Source organism: Desmodus rotundus, chromosome 6, assembly GCF_022682495.2.
Source record: "Desmodus rotundus isolate HL8 chromosome 6, HLdesRot8A.1, whole genome shotgun sequence".
NCBI lineage: Eukaryota > Metazoa > Chordata > Mammalia > Chiroptera > Phyllostomidae > Desmodus > Desmodus rotundus.
In genome coordinates this window covers 131,778,279-131,804,312 of record NC_071392.1, presented here as the reverse complement: position 1 = coordinate 131,804,312, position 26,034 = coordinate 131,778,279, and the positions used below count along the sequence as shown (strand labels likewise).

The following is a 26,034-nucleotide window of genomic DNA, read 5'->3' as shown; positions in this document are numbered from 1 at the left end:
AGAATATTACTACAGTAAAATAGCACTTATGTAAATTACAAATACATGAAGCAAAAAGACTAATCACAAGCCAGACACCCCAAAAGAAGGGCAGTGATTGTTTCAGAAGGTAAAAACCTATGAGGCAAATAAAAGGAAGTCAACTTGATCTGCAATGTGTTATTTTTTATAAATGGAAAAAGATTAGAAGCAAATAGAAAGTTAACATTAATTAATTCTGGGAATAAATACACTGCAGTTTGTTGCATTTTCCCATGTAGTTTTCTGTATTTTTTGTTGTTTCAAATTAAATTGGAAAAAAAAAAAAACCTGCACAGAGAGGTTACGGGATTCATTCATTCATTCAATCATTCATTGAGCAAAGATTTAACATCAGCAAATATTTAAGATGCAGCTACCATGTTCCAAGTACTGGGGGTGTCCAACCTTTTGGCATCTCTGGGCCACACTGGAAGAAGAAATGTCTTGGGCCACACATTAAATACACTGTGTCACATCATCATAAAAAATATCTCATAATGTTTTAAGTAGATTTAGGATTTTGTGTTGGGCCACATTCATAGCTATCCTGGGCTGCATGCAGCCCATGGGCTGCAGGTTGGACACCCCTGATTCTAGACTCTAGGGATGTAATACTGAGCAGAACAGTGCTGGTGCCTGCTCACATGGGGTTGAGACCTTCAGAAAAGGCTAGTGCTGTGGAAGTCATGCATCAACTCCAGATTTTTGCCAGGACCTCAGCATAGGGAGGAGTGAGGTGCTGGGAAGAGACACTCAGGTATGGCTCAGTTTTAACTCCAGTTCTGCAGCCCGTCCTGGGTGTTCAAGGAAGGGCTGGCTCATGAGTATGTTAGGAGAATTAAGGTGGCACTACATGTAGAACACTTGGCCCAACCCTGACTCCACGGAGACATCTGACAAATGCTCAGTCCCTTCACATTGTCCCTAGGGGGAAAAAATCCTATGGATTTAAGTCCTAGCTTAGAAATGTTGAGTTTGCATCTGAAATATTTATACCTAACAGTTGAGCATGGATTGAATCAGGCCTAATGTCTTCACATGTTGTTCATACAATAACAGGAGGCTGGTTTTTAAGAGTTGAAGAGATTAACATTTGTCCCAGAAGGTAACCAGGATGGTGAGGGAGTCTCCAAACCATGACGTATGGGGTGGTGGTGGGAAGCTGATAAACTGAAGAGAAGAAAGCCTGAGCAAGACCTTCATAACTTCCCTTAAAGGTTTGCCATGCAGAAAAGAAATAAAATTTATTTTACAGAACTTAGAATGACTAAGAGGAAGGTTACTTTGGTTCAGTACAAGGAAAACACTTTTAACAATCCCAGCTATGTAGGGAATAAAAGACCTGTAAAGGGAGGCAGGGAGTGAGTCCCAGTCACTGAGGATATACAAGGATATGACAGAGGACCACTTTCAGGTGATGCTGTGATGCTGCAAAGGGAATTCAGGCATATGGGCTGCAGGGCCTCATCTTTGTTTAGTCTCTGAGTGTTGAGAATTTGTGACTCTAAATTATGGTCTTTAGAGAAAATAAGAGAGAAACTTAGGTGTAGTGTTCCTACTGAACACAGTAATTGCATATTAATCCCTTAATAGTACCTTCCATTTTCGCAACACCTTTGCAGATTTTCAAAGTTCTCTCACATGAATTTTCACATTTCTCCCCAAGACAGTGAAGCAATGGTGGAGCCACTTCAAGGCTGAAGGAGGAGAGGTGCAGGGAAGGAAGTGAAAGAGAAGACCCTTGGCTAGGCACACAGGGACCTGCCCATCCCTTTTGGCATGGGGCCAAAGCACAGAAAGGATCGTAGAGTCATACTACTTTGCACCCGACAGCTGGCTACTTCCACAGGCCAAAGCCAGATCTTGGACGTCATGACAAAAAAGCAAGTTAGGTGCACAAAGTCAGACACAGAGGCCAAAAGAATGGGAATGATATGGAGGGTTGCTTCCCACAGTTGCTGTCCCCCACTGCTCACATCCAGACGTGGCACAGGCCCTCAATCCCCAAACTGTTAAAGTCAAAACAGCCGGTAACCTCATGCAGCTTCTAGGGTACCAAATTGGCAAGCAAGCTGGAGACTCTGGAGTCTGAGAAACATGCCTGCCCTTGTCTCTTCTCCCCAGTTACCAGTTTCCTAAGGAGCAAGAAGTGAGTCTCTGCACCAGACAAAAGGAGTAACTGATGAACAGTGGAGATCCATAACTGGCCCCAGATGTTCTTTAGCAGTGTGACCATGAGTGTGTGCGTGTACCAGTCAGAATGACTGTGGAACGAAGCAACTCAAACTGGCAATGCAAAACAGCAACAATCATTTTTTGTTATTACTTCTCCTAGCTCTGGGGGTGACTGGACTCAGGCATTTCTCACTTGGGCTTATGTGGTTACAGTCTCATGATGGCTAGGGCTAGATGGAGTCTTCATTCACATGTCTGGTTGTTGATGCTAGCTGTCAGCTATCACCTAGGAGCTCAGCTGGGGTTGTTGACTACTCCAAGTAGCCTTGTGTGATATCTAGGCTTCCTCCAGCATGGCTCTGGGTTCCGAGAATAATCATCTAGACAGAGAGAGATGGGTGGAAGCTTTATTGCCATTTATGACCCAGAACTGAAAGTCACATAACTTCTACACTTATAGTCTGTTAGAAATGAGTCACGAAGGCCAGCCACATTCAAGAGGAAGAGAATGAGAGCCTATTTCTTGTTGAAAGAAAGATCAATGCACTTGTGGGCATGTTTTTCCTTCCTTTGTGGCTACAAATTGTATTCCATAGCCCTCAAGGGATCGAGATGCCTCAAACTTAAGGTGAGAATTATTTCCTATTGTGCCAGGCTTTGGGCTGAAGAGCATACCTAAGTTGGATGTGTCTTTTCTAGAAGGCTTTAGAAGTCCCACATTTACAAGGCTCTGGAAATATGAAAGCACATAGGACCTGAACACCATTGATTCACTTTGAAAGATGGTTTGTGTAAAATACAGATTCCATTTCACATAAGATAGAGCCCAGTGAGGGATTAAACAATTGCCATAGAATATGGACACATTTGCTTTTGATGCTGGAGCCAGAAAAGCCAGTGTGTGCCCCTAAGATAACACACATGCCAGAGGCAAAAGGACAGGCCACACATCTGCAATGACACATTTCCTAATTTCTATTCAGGGATAAAATTGAATTCTCTTCCCAAGTGTAAATAAGTTCCGAGCCCTTGGCCCCAGCAACACACTTGTAGAAATAACTCTTTTAATTTAGTTGATTTCAAAATAAAAAGATCTACCTGGTGAGCAAAGGGATCTGTTTTCTAGCAGAAGGAGTTTAAGCAAGATTTTATAGTGTTCCCCCCCCCCTATTTTTTCAGTTTTGATAGGTTCTGAACTTTCCTAGGGTTCCCAGAAATCCAACACATGCCCGGAGGCAGTCAAAGATGAGTGAGGAGAAGAGGAATGTTTCCTGGTCTTCAAGAAAAGCCCTCACTACTCAGACCCTGGCCTGAAAGGCTTCCTTGGCTCATGTAGCCCGAGCCCTCTGCTTGCAGCACAATGTTTGGTGAGCCATCAGCACTTGTACAAATACACATGATGATGCAGTGAAAACCAGTGGGGTGAGTCCAAGAGACTTCACCAAGCAAGACAAAGGACTCAAGCTTTTTGCGTCCATGGATACACGAAGGAAGTGCAAAGTGTTGTTATGCAATCTTTCTGGGTTAGGATGAGCTTTCCTACTTATTTGATGACATTGAAATCACTTAGTTGGAAAGGAGGAAGTAAGTGTTTAGCAAACACTGTCTATGTCCCTCTCACCTCCCCTGTGTTTAACTCTCTGGTGCACACTGGCCCAACCTTCAGCTGCCACCTCCTGCACTCCTTCACTGGCAGGCTGTCTCTGCTCCTGGGCACTGCTCTACCTGCAGGAGGGGCAGGCTGGGTGTGCCAGAGCATTGACACCCCTGGGAGCAGCCCTCCCAATGACTGAGGGAAGCTGGTGTCTGCATATCTCAGTTCCCTCACCTCTGGATGGAAGAACTCTGAGGTGTCTTCTACACTCTATCCCAGGCACCCTAGGAGTGTAAGCCCCATTGGCCACAGTGGTAACTGGTTGATGACACACCATGCATTGGCTACCTTGTCCTCCTTCCCTGTCTCACTTCCCCATGCCCTGCTGGTATGTCCTGGGATCAACTTCCAAATAAACTACATGCACCCAAATCCTTATCTGAGCTTCTGCTTCTAAGCAAACCAAAAATGAATCAAGGTACTTGATGATTACAGCAAGAAGTTAATGATTGCCAAGGGTATCATCATTGTGCATCTCAATTACCTCTTCTTAATCTGCTTGTGACAATTAGAATCAGCAACTGACAAGTAAACAAGGAACACAGGGAAACAAACAAAGACCGTGCCAACAAAGGGTTCTGCCTGGACAGAGCTAGCTTGGGAAAGTGAGGATTTCACCCTTTCCAAGACCCTAACACTCTAACACACAGTTCCCACCTTAGTGTGGGCTGGTCCCATTCCCTAACCAGGTATCTTGTTTCCAATCCAAGTGCTTGGAGAGACAATACCTTCCTCTCTCTGGTGCTGTGTTTGTAACAAGGAGCATGCCCAGTTCCACCAGGGAAGAGTGTCACATGGTTCTCCTGAGCCCTGAAAGCAGCTCCCACAGCAGAATGCATAAGGCTACTTACCCAATGCTTCTCTCGGTTCTCCTTCCCCCATTTCTTGTTATAACTAAAAAACTGAATGTGCAGCGTAGCATCTGGAGTGGCCTGAGCAGTTATAAAGACAGAAGGATGAGGGAGGTCACCCCTTCCCTTCTCTCCCCTTCCCACAACCAACCACAAGCTTTTTGAGTCCAGTTCATGCTTCTGCTCTGGAGGAAGGGAGATGGGGCCTTAGGGATGACTGCCCTTGTCTGCTACTCACCTTCCCTGGTCTACCAAAGCTCAAACTAACTTTCCAGAGAGCACAAGTCTCTATTTGAAAGTTGACCTAAAACAAGTACTGTATGTTTTGGACTATAAGACGCACTCCTGCCCCCCAAATTTGGGAGGAAAATGGGGATGTGTCATATAGTCAGAATGTAGTTTACCTGGCTCATTGGGGGTGGGGGGGTAGTGGTGGAGCAGGGTTTTTTTTTTTTTTTTTTCCTATTTTCCTCCTCTAAAACCTAGGTACATCTTATGGTCTGATGCGTCTTATAGTAAAAAAAAAAAACAGTATCTAAGAAAAGTGATCAAAATCCCAACAAAAATACATCTGACATATTAACATCTGTTATACTTGTATGTGTAATCTGTATGCACAAATGTCTATGTGTGTGTGCATGTCTAGTCAAGAATATGTCCACACTCAAAAACATGAATGAATCTCAAAAACAGCATACTGAGGAAAAAGGCTTACACAGAGAGTACGTTTTGTGTGATTGTGTATTTAAAGTTCTAGAACAGACATAAACTAATCTATGATGATAGAAATCAGAAGAATGGCTGTATGGGGAGTAGACTGGGCTGGAGGTTTCCTGAGAATGGAGCATGAGGAGACTTCCCCATATGATATCTTCTATCTTGATAAGGGTTGGGAGTACTGGTGTACGCATATGTCAGAACTCGTTGATGGCACACTTAAGACCTATGCACTTCATTGTGTTTAAGTGCTACCCCCCAAAAAGGATAAACAAACAATAAACTCTAGTTAAAGATATGCATGTTCAATTATGTGAGGTGGAGTGTACTTATTTCTGCAAATTACTTTGAAATCCACTAAAATAAAATAGTATAAATTGATGGATGCATATAGGATTGGACAGATGAATAAACATGTAATAACACCAGTATAGTAAAATGGAAACTACAGAACCTAGATGCTGAGTCTGTGGCTGTTCACTGTAAACAACTTTCAGTATTTCTGCATGTTTACAAATGTTCATAAAATGCAGAGCAAAAAGGCAAGATTGAGACTGGATGGGGAGAGAGAGAGGATGCAAAATTTTAAAGAGACAGCCCATAAAAATTGTGGCACTGACAGGGCAATAATTCTAAATTCATAGTGGCAACTATTGAGAGATTCTGTATCCCTGGGAACCACTGAACAGAGCTACTGGGCACCAAGTTATTTGGCCTGGGCCCCATTAAAGAATACATTCTTTTGTGAGCCATGAATACAAATGATTCCTGCAAAGGGGCTCATAAAACTAGGATCACTGGGTAAAAACATCTGATGGGGGTGGGGGTAGGTACAGCTGTGTTACAATTTTACTCCTTTTATATTAAAATATAACCTTGGCCTGGCTGGTGTGGCTCAGTGGATTGAGTGCTGGCCTGCAAACCAAAGAGTCGCAGGTTTCATTCCCAGTCAAGGGCACCTGACTGGGTTGAGGGCCAGGTCAGGTCCCCAGAAGGGGTGTGCGAGAGGCAACCACACATTGATGTTTCTCTCCTCTTTCTCCCTCCCTTCCCCTCTGTCTAAAATAAACAAATAAAATCTTAAAGTACACACACACACACACACACACACACAATCTCATTTGCATTTGTAGAGCAGGCAGTGGGAAAACTTCCCGGTTCTGGAATATGGAAGGACAGTTGCTCACGGAACATGGGTCACCTCTTTTCCAACAAGTTGACTTAAGGGGCACCCAAAGGGCAGGGCAGGCTCACATGGTGAAAGTGGGCAGAACTGAGCATAGAACAAGTCCCACTTCTTTTCCACCTTATTGCCTTCACTTCCTCTTCCTTCACCCACTGATAGTCATTCAGTACACCCGACCTTGCACACTCTAATGACCACAATTCCAATAGTTATTTTTCTATGGATTTTCCCAGGACAGATAAACAACATTTCAACATAAGTGGAACTCCCCTTCTCCAAGAAAGATCCACCAGGAGACTTATGTGACTCTGACAAGCTGCTCATGTGACCTGCACATATGCTTTGACAATTAGAATATTTTTACTTTCCACTTATGTATTATAACATTAGTGCATGTCAGATTCATTTTATTCTTCTCCCATAGTAAAATCCCCACATCTTAATCAAAGAATGAATAATAATCACAATTTCCTATGCATGACTAATTGGGAACCTGTTTGGGACATACCTCAGGATAAGCATAGTGGGTGCTCATGAAATAAACATCCATTCATGAGTTGTGCTCTAAATACTTTATACAATTTATTCTGTTGACTCTTTATGGCAACACTTTCTGTTTGTACCATGAATTATCCCCACTTCACAGGGGAAGAAACCAAGGCTTTGGATGTTAAATGACTGGTCCAAGGTCCCACCACCTGTGGATGTCAAAGTCAGGACTCCTCTCCAGGCCTGTGGGACCTTGGTCTGCATCCCTGACAACACCCAGAAGCATTTCACAATTATAAAATGGGGGTACCCTTATCTTCTGGTTCTCCCAATAACCCTGAGGCAGGGTAGGTACTCCGATCACCCACTTAACAACTGAGGTAACTAAGGCTTAAATGAATCCAGCCTGACTCCTTGGACCCCAGTCCTTTGCTCCTGCCAGAATGGCCTGACTGTGTGGTCTGCAGCCTGCTCTTCCCTTTCTCAGCCCACTGTCCCTGATCCAAATGGCGTGGATGCTGGGTGAGCCCTGAGGTCCCACTGCAGGCTCAGGGCTGGGAAGCCCAGGTGGGGCTCTGTGCACAAGACCTTGGCAGGGAGGGACAAGCCACTGGGCTGGACTTACATCCATTTTGTTCCGAGTTGGCTTCTAAAAAAAGCTGCTAATCTTTAACTCAGGGATTTTATTTGTTCTAGTATAGAAATTTCTACAAAACTAATGGTTTAATACTACAAATATTGGGGACCTCAGTAGCACCAATATGATAATCTAGACATATACTTATTTAAACTTACTCTACAGGGTGGAATGTGAACCCAGTCATGGGGCCTGCCCCAGGGTATGCAAACTGGAGGAGTGGCCCTTGGCCCACTGCCACAGGGATCCCCCAGTTAGAAGGAAGCAGCAAGTTTGTTGACTGATGCCCAAGCATGTGGTCTGTGGAAAACAGTGAGTCATTTCAGATAAGCCCTTCTCATAGCCCTCAGTCACCCTGCCCTGATTGTTCCTTGGAGGCTGTTTTTAAAAGCTTGAGGCCCCAGGAGGCTGCCATGAGCCTCTAGAGAGGGAGGTCAGGCCCTCATCCTACCCTGAAGCTCCCAGAGTCCTTGGAGAGTCCCAGTCATAACCAGAGTGCTGCAGGGAGAGGCGGTTAGCACCCCTGGACCCTGCCCTCAGGCCCATTGTCAGCCCTGTACCTTGGTGGGCCCAGATTTCTGAGAAGGATGGAAGGTGTTGGTGGGAGAGGTGAGTGCTAGGCAACCAACCAACCAACCAGCCAAACAACCAACCAACCAACCAACCAACCAACGGAGTTCTAGAAGGCAAGATTAGATCCACTGATAGGGAGAGGCAAAAGCATTCCCATCTGACTCTCATATACTGCACATATTAAAATACAGCCAGGGTGAAACTCCATCCTAGTGTCTCACAGAGGAAAAAATTTTAGAAACGAACACAGACACCCCCAAGATGGAGTTTAAAATTAAACAACTATGGTGTAGCTGATGAGGAATGATGAATGCATGAGGAACCTACAGCAAGATAGGTTTGTTGTCTTCAATTGGGCTTGCATTGTTTGTTTGTATGTTGACTAGGAGGAGGAGATGGGTTTTGACTGGCTTGCAGGCCCAGTTATCTTCCCCTCATCCCCCCCCGCTGGACTTCCAGGGCAGCTCTCCAGAGCCAGCCAGCACCTGGAGGTGGTCTCAGGCAGTGGGCTCAGCCCTGGCATCACTGGGGACTTTCAAACCGCTTATGCCTGTTCCCAGTCCCAGAGACTCAGGTTGTCTCCACTGGGATGGGGCCTGGGTTCAAAATCTCCCCAGATGACTACAATGAGCAAAGCCAGGGCTCCTCCCATTGGAATGCACCTGACAAGCCCCTGGTGAGCTAACTTGTGGGAACCTACATGGCTGGGCCCACTTCCCAGAGGTTCTGACCCACTGAGGCTCACACAGGCCCAGGAATATGCATTTCTGACAAGTATGCAGGGCTGCTCCTGGTAGTCTGCCCCACTCTGAGAACTGCTGCCCTACCTTATCTGAAAGCACTTAGATAAGAACAGAGGGTGCCACATGTGTGACCTGATTTGCACATGTGACTTAAGTCTGACTCCACACCTAAAGTGAGGGGACACAGATCAACTCTGTGTCCAGAGGCAGGACAGTCTGGAAATTCAAGTGCTGGTCCCTGGGGACAGATGCCCAGTCATACTTCTAGACCTCATCCTGGTTTCATCAGTGAAATAAAGTTATCTGTAGAACAGGATAATTTCTGAATGTGTAATTCAAGAAAGGAGAACGTAGTCACTCCATGCACACTGCTGCTCTGGAAATGACTGAGAAGTTGGGGGCCAGGCAAGGGTGAACCCCCATAAGGCTGGGGACACAGCCATGGCCATATTTGCTCATTGGCCAGGAGGAAGAATCAGCCATCACTGTCACAGAGCACACAGGTCCAGTCAAGGGATGAAGGGGGCCAGGGAGTGGCTTCCCCTTGAGCTCACCCATGGCCGGTGTCCCTGTGACCATGGCCTCTACACGCAAGTGAGCTCACTGCTTCAGCATGCCTGCAAAACAAAAGCCCCAGGGAAACTACCTACAAGTGATATGGGCTGAAAGTGTTCACCTTCAGCCAACCCCATGTGGATGCTTCACCCTCAGACCCAAGAGGGAAGCAATTCCAAGGTATATAAGGAGAATTGGACAGACAGCTGGTCTGGACACCCAGATGCTCCAGAATAAGAAATTAGTCCAGACCATTGGTTTTCAAGCATTTTTAGGGAATGCATATTTAATCTTCTGCTTTAAAAAAAAATCCCTCACACAGGGACAGGTAAATGCTGAAGGTTTTTTATTGTGACTGTGTGTGGGGGTGGGAGTGAGGAGAGTAGAGTACCCAAGTCACAGAACCTAGCCCAGGGATGATATTAAAAATATTTAATATGGCACTAATTTTAACATGGCCCAGGCACCATCTGGGGGAAGAGTCAGGGAGGGCAGAGCAAAAGGTGGAAACATCACCCTTGCCTCAACCTCCCTCCAGGCCACATGAGGTACCAGTCCTAGGACCTCAAACAGGGACAGGCAGCAAACTAGAAAGGGCAACAGAGTCAGTGTTTTAGGTTTTGCAGCCCCTATGGTCTGTGTTGCAACTACTTGGCTCTGCCTTTGTAGAGGAATAAATAATTCCTAAATGTCTTTCCACATTTATGACTATGAATTCTCAGTTTTTTAACTCAGCTTGCCTTGGCCTCAGTCTAACTTTCTATCAATAATATGGTCATTCCTGAGTTGCAGGTATTTTTATTCCAAGGGCCAAATATGTTCCAATGAGCTAACGAATATGAAAATGCTTTGAAATGCCCCAAGTTCTTTGTGAATAGGCAGGCCTACAGAAGCATCTAAGAGCAGAACTTATGAGCCTATATCTATATTTCAGGAAGATTCTGGGCACCATTCACTGGATTAGACTACTTAAGCTGCTTTTAAATAACTCGGTTGTAAAGAATGCCTCAGTTTAAAAAGTCCTAAAGGGATGTTGAAGCTACAAGAAATTAATATGGTCTAGCCCTTTCTCCTGAATCTTAAGACTTTAGTGTGAAGTAGAAAATCTCTTCTCAATGTGAAATAGAAAATCCAGTACTCCCTATTTCATCCTGTTTGTCTATATAGTGGTCTCTTAGGCCAGAAAACAGCATTAGTCAGATGCCTCCTAGTTAATCCCAGGGTAAGCCCCCTTCGAACAGCTCTAAAAATGCTGCATGGTTGCTGAGATACACAAAATAACCTATCCATCCTTATTAGAATCTTCATAACCCACAATGTTCTAATGTGCCTGAGAGTGGTAAAGTCCCTGTAAATGACTGCCATCAGTATACCAATTATATTTCTGGTTATTAAGTACAGGCTATAATTGAGGGTTCAGCTCTTTCACAAAATGTATTTCACTTCATGATTACCACAACTCTGTGAAGTAGGCACCTTTAATCAGCACTTTACAGATGGTAGAAATGAGGGTCAAAGAATTTAGGATCCTCACCCACATCACACAGGTGGAAAGTGATGGAACTGAGATCTAGTGTTTTCTCTGGAACTCAAGCTCTTTCCACATTATTGCCAATAACTTCACCTGTACTCAAGCATTCATTATTTTCCTAGGCTTCTTGTATTTACAAAGAAAAGGTGCAATCTGCAAAGGGGCACACATGGGACAATTTCTACCTCACTTGTGACCCTCCCAAAGTGAAAAGAAAAATGAATTGCATCATTTTGATCAGATGAACATCATGAAGGTTAAGCCAAGAGCTAAACCAGTCTCAGATGATGTAAATTTGGGGTATAGTTTTTCTATAAAGGGAGTATAATGCTCTTGTAATAAGTATGAAGAAAAAAGGAAACATTTTATTTTTCTAAAAAAGGAACAAGTTTGGAAGGAAATATTGTAGCTGTTCACCAAACCTTCCTTCCCTTCTTCCGGGGCATTCTGCTAATGGACCTGTCCCAGCCTCCCCTGCAATTAGAAGTTGTCATTGACTGAGCCCCAGACAGTGGAATGTGAGCAAGAGTGAGAGTTGAGTCCATAAAACTCAGCAGCTTGAAATCCTCCAAGCTCTTTCCTCTTGAAGCAGAGAAGCACAGCAATCTAGGAAACCAGGTATGAGTATGAGAAAACCTTGAAACGGAAGGCTCCCAAGCCCATGCATCACCTCATGACACAGCCACCCACAGATCAAAACTTCACATGAGGGAAAAAAAATAAACTTCTCGTGTGTTAAACTCCCCAATCTGAAGGACTTAATCTGTTGTAGCAGCTATTACCCTAACTAATTCAGTAAATAATTTGATACAAATTGAAGAGCAGATCACAACGAATATCTAACTTGTTCCAGTTAAGAATGTCAACAGCTATTATTTGAATCATTATGGAAACTACAAGGGCAGAGGGAAGTTAGTAAAAGTGATGTGAGCTAGTACAATAAAGCATAGATTTTTAAGACTTTTTTTTTTTTTAACAAGCCTTAGTTCTTCCTAGGTTAAAACCTAGAGATAAAATACTAGGTGACTGAAATTTGTCATTCCTAATATTGTGGATATATTTGATTAAACAAAATATATTGTTAAAATTAATTTCACCTGTTTCTTTTTATTTTTTCAATGAAGCTAGTGGAACATTTAAAATTATATTTGTAGCCTGCATTATATTTCTACAGGACAGTGTTACTATAGATAATGCAAATGTCAGATTTTTCTACCTAATTATCAATATACATTGAGTATCTGTGTGTGGTAGTTGGGGCCTTACTCGGCTTCTGACAAGCCATGTGACCTTGGATAGGTCATTTATCCCTTCTGGACCTTTCTTTTTTCATGTAAAAGATGACAGTTGGACCTTTCATGCTTTGTAGGTAGGTCATGCCCAGCCCTGTGATTTTAAACTAGCAGACCCTGGTGTTATGGTTTAAATTCAAAAACAGTAGGAACCCAATAGTTACTTTGTCCATGACCTGTACCTGGACCGACTGGTCTTCCCTGCTTGCCAATCTGTGCCTGTCCCTTAGCTCTAGTTCATGGCCCACATTAATCTTTTGGACTTGCCCCATAGTGCTGCTCCTGTAGGGACCTCTGGTTTCCCTCCTCTATTCACATTCAACAGGTTACGTCATTGACGGCCATTTCAGTACACACCTGATCCAGTGAATGCTCCTGGCACACCCCCATAGGGTCAGTGCACTGGCAGCGTCTCCTCAGTCCTGCTGCACAGACCCAGCCTATCTTTCCATCTTCAAAGACCTTAGACCCAATTAAGCCAGGCAGACACAGGAAGCTGAGCTCTTTATCAAAAGACACTCCAGTAATCTCAGACTGAAGCCCATAACGAAGGCTGTCATTTTAAATACCTTCCCTCTTCCAAAGTTCATTTGAAAGAAGCACTTTGAGGAAAAGTTCACTTCCTTAAAATATCAAGCAACTAAAAATGAAAAGACAGATTTTTCTGGAGACACACTGCAAAGTGTACAAATAAATATTACGATGCATATTATTAAATTTTAATTCTAAATCAGGATGCCATGAGTGCTTTGGTTCTCAAGGTTTTTCATAAAATATCTGTTCAGTGAACACCGAGAAGTAGTTTTCCAACAGTGTTCGAGAAAGAAGATCAAGACGAGTGGTAGTAATGTGAGTTTGCAGCAATGTTCTGATCGCATTCTTATAGAAACAGAGGATTCCTGAGAGGGACCATGGTCATTGCCATGGCAAGATCTTCCAACCTGTATGTTTTTGAAGATGGTGCTTGAGCCTCTCTGTGCACCTAGGTGATTGCCCAGACCTGGGCCACCTGAGGAACTAAGCTGTTGACTGAACCAAATGTGTTGTATGGTCCATTCCCATGAGGAGGGCTGGAGAATGTAGCTCCATGACCTGCCTGTAATGGAGGGATAGGTGCCCAAGCAGACAGTAGGAAATTCATGAGTGAGCTCCTACTATGGAGCTACTACACACAGAGCACTAAGCTGTTAATACTTCACTTCTTCATTACCAATTCTCACAGCAAACTTAGTTTTACAGAGAAGCAAACAGAGGCTTAGAGAACCTGACTGTTTTGCCCAAAGCCAATATCTTCCAGGTTTCTAAGCTAGGATTCAAACCCAGGTGAGTGTGATCCCAAGACCCAGATTAGAGATGGGGCTCTCAGATTACATATCCACTCTATATCCTTGAGCTAGAAAGACAGGAGACATATCCAAAGACAAATGAGAACTTCTAGACCAGCCTGTCCAAGAGACAATGGAAATACTCTTATGATCTGTGCTGTCCAATAGGGGACCCACAAACCACACGCAGCTCTCAGATATTTGACGTGTGGCTAATGCAACTGAGAATCTGAATTTTTAATTGTATTTAATTTGAATTAAGTCACCATAGAATGTCCATAGTGGCACAGTAAGAGACATTTTATATCAAAAACATTCAAAAACAGAATGGTGACAACAGGCTGGGGTGGTCAAAACAACTTAGTAAAGATAGACTCCAGGCAGGCCCTTGATATGTTAGGATTTCAACAAGACCCTTCCTGGTTCAGGCATGACCATCTTCCCTACAAAATTTGGTTCAGAGTCAAGGGCCCCAGAAATCAAGTCCAGTCCCCAGCATCCACAGATGAAGAAATCGAGAATGTAGCTCCCGGGTCACTATTCTTTACATGATGAGCTCTCGTTTACTCCTCCCATTGCCCTCCTATATCCTTTCCTGTCCCCCCTTTCACTGACCCTCACCCCCCACTCCTACCAACACCAGCAGCATGTGCTGGGCTTGTGCTCTTTTTAAAAACCTGGACATCTTTTCTACCTGTAAACTGAGTCATTTCCTTTCTTGCAGTCACTTCTAATGTGCTTTATTCTTCTACACTCATCATTCTGCAAGAGGCATTTCTTAATAACAGTGAGCAATGATACTCACAGAGAGATCTCATCACCTGCCTAAAACACAATTCCAACCACAGAGAACAGAAGCCCTCCACCACTGCTGACCCCACGTGTAGATGAACCCAGCATCCTGGAGCTGGTCACCATATCATAACTGACTCTATTCTTTCCCATACCAAAGGTGATGACTGGGCTCCCTAACACTGTATTTCTCTTGACTTTGAATTACCTTTTCTGAAGCTTCTGTGGGAAAAGAATACAGAGGTAGAAACACACCTGAATAGTCCCCTGGGATCTCCACCTTTGAGTTTCTTAGACACGTCCTAAATTTCCTTAGTCTCTCTGGGTTAGAATTCCAAGAAAAAACATGGCATCCAGCTCTTCTTTAGCCATAACCAGAGAAAACAGCAGCCGCTGCCCAGAGTGCAGCTGTCAGTTACCTGGTTCAGTGCAGTTCTTGCTGCTCCGAAGTCCTGTGTCTTCTGAAGTCAAGGTTTCATTCACCTGCATTAACTTCCTTCCCACTGTCCACTGTCTGTCTTCCCCTATGAGATCCATGAAGTCAAGGTCTGGGGAGAAAAAGATAATAACCACACATCACTAATTAGCCTTTACCAATCTGGGTGCCCAGCATCTTAATGAGCTATCAGGGGCTCAGCCCTGCCTATACCCCCTTAGACCTTATCATTGTACTTCTGGCTTTGTACTTCTGGCTTCTGGAACCTACTGGGCCCAACAGAAGCAGCTCTTAGCCAATAACTGGTAGGAAGTAGTTCATTAATACATCACTGCTCCAGTGGGATGACTTTCAGGTGTGTATTCTAAACTGGATTCCAGAGTTTTCTTGACTGGGATTCCACAGCAGTTGTTTACAGTGTAACTCTCATGATAAAGCACATTTTATTGGCTGCTGTCCTTCACTGTCTTAATTCCCACTCCACAGAACATGCAGGAAAATGTTTAACTACCAACTCTCTCAGGGATAAAATCCTCATTTGTAGCCATTGGCCAATTTCCATTGTGTAAATAGCCCCATCATGTTCTATTTCAAGCTACCAAAATTGCCTCACTGAACATGAATTCAGGAAGAGATGGGCACAGTTGATCCACTAGGTCAGTATAACTGGCTCCAGCCCACCAGTATCTACTCTCCTACCAGTATTTCCTTGAACCACCTCCCCAAAAACCTACCTGCAATTGAACACTTGATCAGGATCTGCTTCTGGAGGGTTACCCAAGCTAAGACACCATTTTGACATCCAATAGCTTAGGCCTTGAATGCCACATAGCGAGATTTCCATAAACAAGAGATGAAAGCATGAATGAGGAAAAGTAGAATATGTGAAGAGGATAAGCATGTAACAGTACTGAATTCTCTAACAGATGAATGTGGGGAAGGAAATGCCAGGAAAAGAACAGAGACTGAATAGTACATGAGAGGGGAGAATGCAGTATGTTCTCTGGTAAGGACATGTTGAGTCATACCTTTGAAGTGTCTGTCGAACACTGAAAGGGAGGTATGCTCCCCAGGAAAATGTGGTTCAGACACCTCAGGGGACAGGGAGCATTAGGAGAGTCATAAGCAAACAGGGAACAGTATGAGACATGTATTAATGGGGCCTTCCAGAGAAGGAGGGGAAGGGACTAAAGAGAAGGGAATGAAACAAGAAATCACTGGGGAACTCTACATTCCTTCAGAAATCAAGTGGAATAAAAGAATTCACCAAAGGTCCATGAAAGAAAGAAAAAGAGCAAAGAAAATTCTATCACCGTAAGCAAGCAGACGGAGAATCCCAAAACAGAAAGAGTGGCCAATAAATAGCCTTGACAACTATGGACAAATCAAGGAGGACAAAGACAAATGAATGACAAAGCTGGATGTCAGAAGGTCACTGGAAGGTGGAAACGACAAGCAAAAATGACTCTTTCTAGCAGCTTGGCATGAAACAAAGATATGACATGAGACAATGGCAACCTCTTAAATGTCCAGACTTGCTGTGGTCAGAAAATGGATTTTTTTTTGAAAATGGATTTAAGTATAAGACAAGGCCTAATTCATGGGCCCAGGGTTTTCACAAAAGGCTGGAGGGCGCACCCATCCACCTCCATCAATGTGGTATACTGAAATGGTCAATGAAAAGCTGAGGGTCATGATACCCATTCCCCTATTTCCAGAGTGATTCACAGTTTCCTAAATAATTTCACCTTCATCATTGAATTTGAACTTCATGACATCACTTGGGAAAGAAAGTAGAGTACACACATTGTCTACTTTGTCCACTGTTGTTCCTCCATCACCCAATGATTGCTGGCTCAGAGCAGATGCTCAATAAGCATACATAAAAATAATTATTCCCTTTTTGTGGATGGGTAAAGTGAGACTCATAGCAGTTTCTGAAAATTACAATGCTTGTGGACATTTCACCTAAGCCAACAGGACATAAAAATTGTAGGCTATTCATGCATTGAGGTCTCCCACAGGCAAAAAGAAACCACTCCCAGATGTAAAATTATCAGGATAGCTAATTAAAACTCATGTATGCTGGCCAGGGACAGCCTTGAGGTATTTTCTTTAAAAAAAAAAAAAAAAAAAGACTGTGGATCCTAACTATAATAAACAAGAACTTTAGACTCTGAAATATAACTCCTACATGGTAACCACATATATCAGTTTAGCAAAAAGTGTGAGGATAATACCAGAGATAATTCAAGGGTAAAGCAGGCATTTGTGTAGGCTGGTTAACCTGAACAGTTAATTCTTACGATTAAGACTGGTGACAAGCAGAGAAAAAAATTTCAAAAACTCATGAAGAAACAATAAGGTCAGTGGCCTTAAAATCCAACAAGCAGCCCTAAAATGTGAGTGTAATACCACATTACCATAAAAAAATCTGAAAGTGTGGAGAAAGACATCCCATTTGTCTCAGGCCGGGTTTCTGCAGAATCAGCCTCTGAGACAAGGATTCAAGCAGATGGTTTATATGGGGTGAGGGGAGAGGGCAATCCAGAAATAGAAAAATGGGACAGGGAAAGGAAGCCAGCCAACAGAGTGCATTTCAAGCAAGTTGCCAGAATGAGTCAACTATAGCTTGGCCCCTCTGGAAATCTCTGGGTGCCAATGTAGACATGCATCTCAGACACCCAAGGGGTGAGGGAGCTTGGATATTTATCTACCTACTCCTGGCCTGCCATTGGTTAAAGGCTGTTCCCAGGGGACACTAATTCCCTGGCACTTACAACCTGCCACATGTTTAAGGGAGGTTCTCGTGCTCAGAAAAAGGCCTTGGTCAATGAGATACAGGTGCTAAATGCTGACCAGTGCCAGTGTACACTGAATAGGTAAAAACAGAGTGATGTGGGCAGGGCATCAAAGATATCTGCCAGCCTGTATGAGATTCAAGGATAGAGTTGTGCTATGGACCAACAAACTGGCCATTCTACTGTTCTCTTAATCTGGGTCAGAAAAGTGCTTTATGACACTGCGATGCAAAGATTTGTAAAGAGGCAAGAGTGTCCCTTCCAATGACTTCCAAAATTCTTTCCCAGGCCAAGTTTCCATGGTTCTGTAATTGTGAGAGAAAAGCTGATACCAATTAAGAGACATATAAATAAAGCCAGCTATTGTAGTAGAAAATTAGAGGGGTTTTTTTTACATAATGAATCAATATCTTCAGGAATTAGAGACTATTAAAGCACCTCTGGATTCCAACATCTACAAACTTTTATGTCAACAAAAATGTATTTACCATTGACCACTAATGCAGGGATCAGAGTCTGAGAAAATGAGAATGAGAAAAGTAAAGCATTGCATTCACTTCCCACTGAGAACCAAATGTGACAATCCTATATCACATTTCATTTATCCTCACAAAATTACTGGTGAGCTAAGAAGAGGCAGTTGGTTCTGGGGTCAACTTACCTTTAGCGTAAATAAGTGAGAATAGATTTGCCTAAGATCAGAACCATCCATGGCCACATCAACTGCCATTTAATAGTTTTGCCTAAATGGAAGTTAACAGGCTTCCATTTACTGAGTGTGTATTTATGTGCCAAGAGTTTTCCTTCCTTCACCATGTTTAATCATACAACAGTATTATTTTGAACTATTAGTTCCTAACTGAAACACAAAGTTTAAATATGACTCGACCAAGATCACACAGGGAGCAAAAAGGGGCAGGATGGGATTTGAGCCTAGGTCTGGTAGATCTGGAGAGGACTGAATTCCTCTGGTTGCATTATTCAGCTATAGTAAGAGAGATCAACAATGCAGCCTGCACCTTATAACAGGTTAGGGGTGAAGACAGTCTTACTGGTTTATTTTTCAAGAAAGATGTTTTCTCAGAAACTATTAAGAACAGCATGAGGCATGAGCATCACCCCAGGAAAACATCACAAAGAAAAAAGAAAATGGTTCTAAAATACCACTGGGTGCATAATGCTCCACTGAGTGTGGATTTCCTAGAAACTAAGCTGGTCCCATTATTCATGACATGGAAGGAGCAAAAAGGATTTGAAGAGATGACCACACTTGGTTTTTTCAGTGCTTTCTTCTCATCATCTCCGGCTTCTCTGGACTTCTCTGCTATGGCAGACACTGCTCCACAAACTATACTTGAGCAATGTCAACAAAAACACTTGGCCTCTGTCCACTGCATTCTTGGCTCCTCATCTGCCAGGCCCTGGAAGTGTGTGTTGGCCTAATTAGTCAGGGGAGGGGGTGGGGATATGAAGAGGGAGACAGCAGGTTCACATGTCCCATGTCACATGCTGGTGAGCAAAGGTAATGTGTGTGCATGGCTACAGGCTCTGAGGGGGCAGGGGTGAGGGCACAAGTGGGCTGTGGAGATAGCACCTGGTGTCTGCTGGAAGGGGAAGTTCTCAACCCGAGACTCAAGCCACAGGCACTAAGGAAGGAAAGAAAGTGGAGGCTGGGTGCCAAGTTTCCATTACAAAGCTGTGTGCTCACCCTCTCCCGCTTGTACTCCCTCTTTCTCTTGTTTGCTTTCTTTCTCTCTCTCTCTCTCTCTCTCTCTCTCTCTCTCTCTCTCTCTCTCTCTCTCTCTCTCCCCCCCTCTTTCTCTCTCTCTCTCTCTTTTACTCTCCACCTCCTACCCTGCACCCAATTCCCTTTTTCCTCCTTGTGACTGGGGCTTGGAGAGCCCAAAGATTTCTGACCCCAAGAATGTATTTCTTTGGATGACCCAGGTCCCAGCCCTCACCCTAGGACTAATGCACTTTCTCCTCTGTGCACTCTTGTCCCACAGGGCTTCCACCTTCCCAAATACAGGTCCCAGGCCCAGCAGACTGGTGGGGCTTGCCTGCTGTCTGAGGAGGGGATTCACTTCTTCATACATGTGGACAGACAGCTGATGGACAGATTTGCTGCAGTGTCATCATAATTACCTTGCATGCCCCTGATGTCTGTGCCAAGCAGCCTTCCCACACTGTCCACTCCATGCTCTCCCAGGGACTTTCAGCCATCTTACTGCTATTGCTGATGGGGTTAAGTGGCTGAGCTGGCACTCGAGCCCAGATCTGACTCTAAAGCCCAGGTATGCATGTCCTACCTTGTCTCCGCGCTCTGGGAGCCCAGGGAAAGTGGCCTCATGGGGCCAGCAGGCTCACTTTGAGAAGTTGTCTTAACTCTCCCCTCCCTGAGAGCTGGAATTCTGCATTTCTTCTTGAAACCTGGGATGGAATGCTCCACCATTCTGAAACTCTCAGAGAGGCAGGGCAACAGCCTCCCCCATCACAGCCTCCATTCCCCCTCCCCCATTTGCAGATGGGGAATCTAAGTCTTGTAATGCCTAATACAACACACTTAACAGCACAAAAGACAAGAGCCAGTGACAGCAATAACTAACTTTGGCTCTGAGGCAGGCTCAGCGCACCAAGGCTACAAATACCCTGCCCTGTGGTTTACACAGCTGTCTCCATTCTGTGCACCCTGAATGGAGGTCGGTCGGAGGCTAGGGTCAGTGGTCAAGCCTTCTGCACACTCAGTGAGCATGGGCAAATCTGCCTCTGCACCATTCTCCCAACAGCCTCCTTCCTGACCACACCCTAGAGTCTCAGGAAAGTGGTTCTCAGCCTGATGGTTCTCCTTCCAAGTGGGTGAAAATGGGGAGCAAGGGAGGCACTGGCTTTCTCTATGTGCATTTTCACATATATTTTCCAGCTGAAACAAGAGCATCCCTGTCCCTCTCCATTGCTCTTGGTCCTTGAAAAGGAGCACAGACTGTGGAGGCTGCATGTAAGCTTTCCAAACCCACCAGGAGAGGAGGAAGCCAGAGGCTAAATAGTCTGTGCACAGGTTCCCCTCCACTGCCTCAAAGCTCCAGGAAGACAGAGAAGGGCAGATCCAGAGACCTGTAGCTTCAGAGGCCATTGACCCCATTTTAATTTTCTCCTCTCTCTAGCTGTTTGTACACCCTGTTCAGTGGGTGAGGGATTGACTCCGAGATCCCACTGGGCTGGGCCAAGCTCTCCCTCTCATGCACTCCAACTCAGGGATGGCAACCACAACAAGCTGCTTTCATGCTGAATTTCAACATTATCCCAGTGTCAAAGCATACATCTCGGTGTTCAAAGGAAACGCCTATTAAAAGTTGAGGTTTTCCGGTCCCTCAGATAGGCTTCCCTTTCACTGAGAAGATGGACAAGTAACCCTAAGCCAGAGAGCCACATGCCCCACTGCAGCGGCACTTCCTTCCGCTGTTGCCCTGTCCTCCAGAGGTCTCTTGCTCAGTGTCCCTTAGCAACAGCAGGGGCATCTCCTGGGGCTGATTAAAAATGCAGATCTCAGGTCTGGTGTAGCCTTAATCTGCATGGGGCACACTGCAGTCTTGAGATCCCTAGGGCCAGTCTTGCTGGAAGGACACACAAAGGGAGGCTACCTGGCCCAAGAAATGACCGCTGCCTGCTGTTGCTGGGAGGAGGGGTGTAAAGAGAGTAGGAGCACACATGGAGAAAGGGAGGATGGGGACCACACACGTGTGGTGTTCATGGTGTCCTGCATCCGAAAACACTGGCCCCATTACCAGTCTCTGTACATACCCAACCATGGAGGAGAAAGAGAAGCCCCACTACCTCCCTATGTCCCTACCCCAAAGTCCCTGCTGCTGCTGCTGCTGCTGCTGCCTTCCCTCCTGACACAGACCCCTACACAGTCCCCAGAGGCTGAGCAAGCCCCTCCAAGACTGTCCTGGAGAACAAAGGACTGTCCACAGCTCCCAACCCAAAAGCATGAGCCAAGAGTCCCAACTGGTCCCAAATGCAAATGTTGCCGTGGTTATTGGGCAAAACAAGGCAGGTCTAGTTGTGATACTGAGGAAAAAGTAGGGGGGTCCACATAGACCCTGGCTGCTTCTTCCAGGCAGCTTTCCCAGATTCCCCAGGAGCCCCCAGATCACAAACTTCAAGAGAAGGAGCATATACCACAGACAGAATAAGACAGAATGACTCTCATTATATCAGTCCTCCCCACCCCCTACCAGGTTGTAAGCTCCAGGAGGACCTAGCGTGCTTGTGTTTTTCTCTTCACTGTGTTTCCCTGGCCTGAAACTCAGTAGATGCTCTAGAGCTATGGTGTCATAGTGTCTTACTAGAGCACAGGTGGCAAACATGAAGGCTCACGGGCCGAATCCAGCCCTCCACCTTGTTTTATCTGGCCCAGCACCTTGTTTCTACTCACCAGCAGTGCCAAGCTCCTTGCTCCTAGTTAAGGAGTAGTTACATATATACAGTCCTAAAATTACATTCAGCCCTTTGAAGGCAACCACAAGGCTGATGTGGCCCCTGGTGAAATGAGTTTGACACCCCTGCACTAGAGCCATAACCTGGGTGTAACTGTGAAGTAATCAGGAGATCCCCAAAGAACAGCTGAATCTCCATGGAAGATCCCCAGGTGATTAAACATCATCCTACAGGAGTCATGCCTCTTGACAGGGAAGTTAAGTTTAAAACACAGGCCCAGGAATTTTAGTGGTAAACCTGAATCAGAATCCAGGTGTTCTGAGTTCCTGGCCCACACTGTTTGCATTACAACCTTACTACTTAGAGGGTGGTGCCTGGACCAACCAAATCAGCGTCACCTGGGAGCTTGTTAGAACTGCAAAATTCAGGGCCCACATCAGGCCCACTGCATGAGACTGCATTTTAACAGGTGCTCAAAGTGCCCACTAAAGTCTGAGAAGTTCTGCTACACCATACTAATGATTTATTCCTAAATTCACAGGCACCGTGGGCCTTCAAAGTTCCCAGCACAGTGTTTAGTTTGATCTCTCCATCCTGAAGTCCAAAATGCAAGGATCCCTCAGCATCCCCAGGCACCAGAAAGACCCCTCACTGAGAACTACATAGCCCTTCTCAGAGATGGTGCTCAGCGTCCACAGTGCCATCTGGCCACGGTGAGACACTTCCTCACGTATCTTCCTCAGTGGCTTCCTTTCCAAATTCCTTGAGAATGGCTTGAGATGATCAGGTCCTAGCAGCCTGTTTCAGAGCTCTCTCTTTTCAAAACAGCTCCATCTTTCTTCATTGCCCCACTAAATAAAGCAAATGGGTTTGTTCTAAGGACCCCAAGAGCTGACCCCAGGGCATGCTCCCCTCCTCAGAGCCTATCTTCCTCTTGATCTAGAAACATGTCAGAAGCCGAGTTAGCTCCAGCTCTTGTTGGTGCTTCCTCTGCCCTTGTTACACCAGCAAGGCTCGCTTGCAACCTCTTTATCTCTTGCCTTTTCCCAGATTACACAACCTGAAGTTGCTCAGAGCTCAGGCCTTGTCCTGAAAGTCATTCCGGACCAACCTCATCAGGAAGAAAGCAAGAGGGCCCCTCTCCTCTCCTCTCCTCTGGACTCTCTCTCCATCAACCAATCAACACCTCTCTCTTTTCTCTCTCTGTTTCTGTCTCTGTCTCTCTGTCTCTCTGTCTCTCTCTCTCTCTCTCTCACACACACACACACACACACATACGTTATTCAACATGGGATTTTTTTCCTCAACTTTCATGTGTGTGCCTATCACCCAGGGACCTTACTAAAATATGGATTCTGATAAGTAGACCTATGAAATTCAGTATTTCTAACAAGTTCCCAGTGGATGCCAGTGCTGGTCCAAACAACACTCTAGAAGTCTCCACATTTTTTAATGAAGGCACAGATGAACAAAAGGGTCTGAAATCACTACATGCAAATGTGCACCCCAACCAGGCTGTTTCAAAAAGGAACCTGCACGTATCCAAGGCAATGCATTCTGCAGTACCACAATGGAATAAATGCCTCTGGAAGTAATGAGGATAATGATCTGACCTGGTGTAGGGTCCTTCTGGTATGAAAAAGAGGATGAAGGTGAGGGAGGCTTTCTTTTCTGTGTGCTATAACTCTTCAGACCTACAGTTAACCTCCATTTAAAGTGGGTGCTCATTGGGTCTCACTGATTGTTGTACATCACTCAGGAGCAAGCACTAAAGTATTTGCACCTGATGAAGGGGAGCAACATAAACCACATTTCTCAGGCAGCAGGGGTATCATATCAGCCAACGCCCTAACTGCTCCTATTATCCCACCTGCATTCAAAGACAGGAAGCCATTCAATTCCAAAAACCTGTGTTAGTGGCTATGCAATGGGCCTCACAACAAAGACAATTTTAAAGAGGTAATAAGTATGGATAGAACACAGAAATAGGGAGGAAAAGGGGGTCAGATGGCAACATGTGCAGCCACAACCCAATAGGTATAATGTGGATCCTGGATCCAAAACTGAAATCACCTTTTAGACAGGGGCAGCTAGTTTAAATTCTACTTGTCATGCTCTCTGAAGCTTTTTGTTCAGCCATTGGACCCAACATTCAACCTGTCAAGGAACTTTGGGAAATCAAAGGGAGACACAGGAGCTCCTGCAGTGCTCCCCAAGACAACTTCCCACATTTTAAAAAGCAGAAGACCCCAAATACCACTGTGATACATCTAGATCTGTGCCATCGAAAAGGACTTTCTGCAGTGATAGGAACGTCCAAGATGGCCCCTGTCCAATATGGTAGCCAACGGCCAAATGTGGCTACTTTAAATGTGGCTAGTCCAAACGAGAAATCTGATTTTTAATTTTGTCATTTTAATTAATGTAAATTTAAATAGCCATATGTGAGTTGTGACTACACTAAAAATTGGCCTAATCACATGAGTAGAATATCCCTGTTCCAAGGTCAAAAACCCAGGCAGAAACCAAATTCTGTCAGAGCACTGCAGGGGCAAGGGAAACAGAGGAAAAGGCAATGGCCTTGAGGTAAAGGTGATCACACATTCTGATGAGACAAAAAAGAAGCTGGGCTTGCCTGATTTTTGTTCTCTTTTGGTATCCTTCTTTGCGAAGAAGGAAGACAGCCAGTGGTACTGGTGGAATAAAGTGGGAAGGGTCATAATCCCCAAGCCCTCTTAGACAAAGAGGAAAAGTAACCCTGCTCTGACTTAGAAGTCCCCACCAGGAGGACTTAAACAATTCAAGTTGGTCAAAAAATCATGTGAAACCCATATGGGAACATAGCTGAGCTTATGGAACCATGCACTCTCAGGTTTCAATCCCGACTCACAGATCTACCACCGGGAAAGGGAAGGTGTGGAAAGGCTGATGCACAAACGACCTTTGAAGCCACCCCGAGGGAACAAGTCCTTTGCTCTAATCTCCAGTGAAGCCCTAACCCCGTCCATCAAAGTCACCACCAGCCAAGGTCACTAAGTCCTTTAACAGGGAACCAGAGAGAAAAAAGAAAAGTGAAAGGTCTCTTCCATTGTTTGTAAAAATGAAGGAGGTAGTTAACAAGGAAGAGGATTTCAACAAAAGCAAACAGACAGAGACTAAGAAGGGGTGGTGGAGTAAGGGCTTTGGGAACAAAGTAGCATATCCATCTCTTCTGGAATCATGTACAAGTTGTTTCACGGCAGAAAAATGAGTGGATAGTGAAAGGGTAGATGGGTCACAGACATAGTGGATGGGGTAAGTAAAAGTCCCTCATGGTCAATATCAGAGATATTGTGGTCCTTTCCTCAAGATCCCTTCCACTCTTCCAGTGCTGGGCCCCCATAATTTTATTTACTTATAAATATATTTTATTGATTATGCCATTACAATTGTTGCATTTTTTCCTCCCTTTATTCTCCTCTGCCCTGCGTACCCCCTCCCATTAGCATCCCCCCCCTTAGTTCATGTTCATGGGTCGTACATATAAGTTCTTTGACTTCTCCATTTCCTATACTATTCTTTACCTCCCCATCTATTTTGTACCTACCATTTATGCTTCTTATTCCCTGTACCTTTATCCTCCATTCTCCTCTTTCCCCCTTCCCGCTGATAACTCTCCATCTGATCTCCATTTCTGTGATTCTGTTCCTGTTTTAGTTGTTGGCTTAGTGTTTTTGGTTTTGGTTTTTATTTTTCACAGTTTTGATCTTTTTCTTAGAAAGGACCCTTTAACATTTCATATAATACAGGCTTGGTGATGATGAACTCCTTTAACTTGAC

General features: G+C 44.6%; 1 protein-coding gene across 2 annotated transcripts in view; it reads right to left on the bottom strand.

Annotated features, from left to right (window-relative positions):
* Positions 1-26,034, bottom strand: part of SLC24A3 (solute carrier family 24 member 3) — a 543,873-nt gene that overhangs the window by 450,446 nt on the left and 67,393 nt on the right. For both annotated transcript variants that reach the window (XM_053926044.2, XM_024559437.4), the window contains exon 2: positions 14,961-15,089. In XM_053926044.2, coding sequence (XP_053782019.1) covers positions 14,961-15,089 — 129 coding nt within the window. The remainder of the gene's footprint in view (positions 1-14,960; positions 15,090-26,034) is intronic.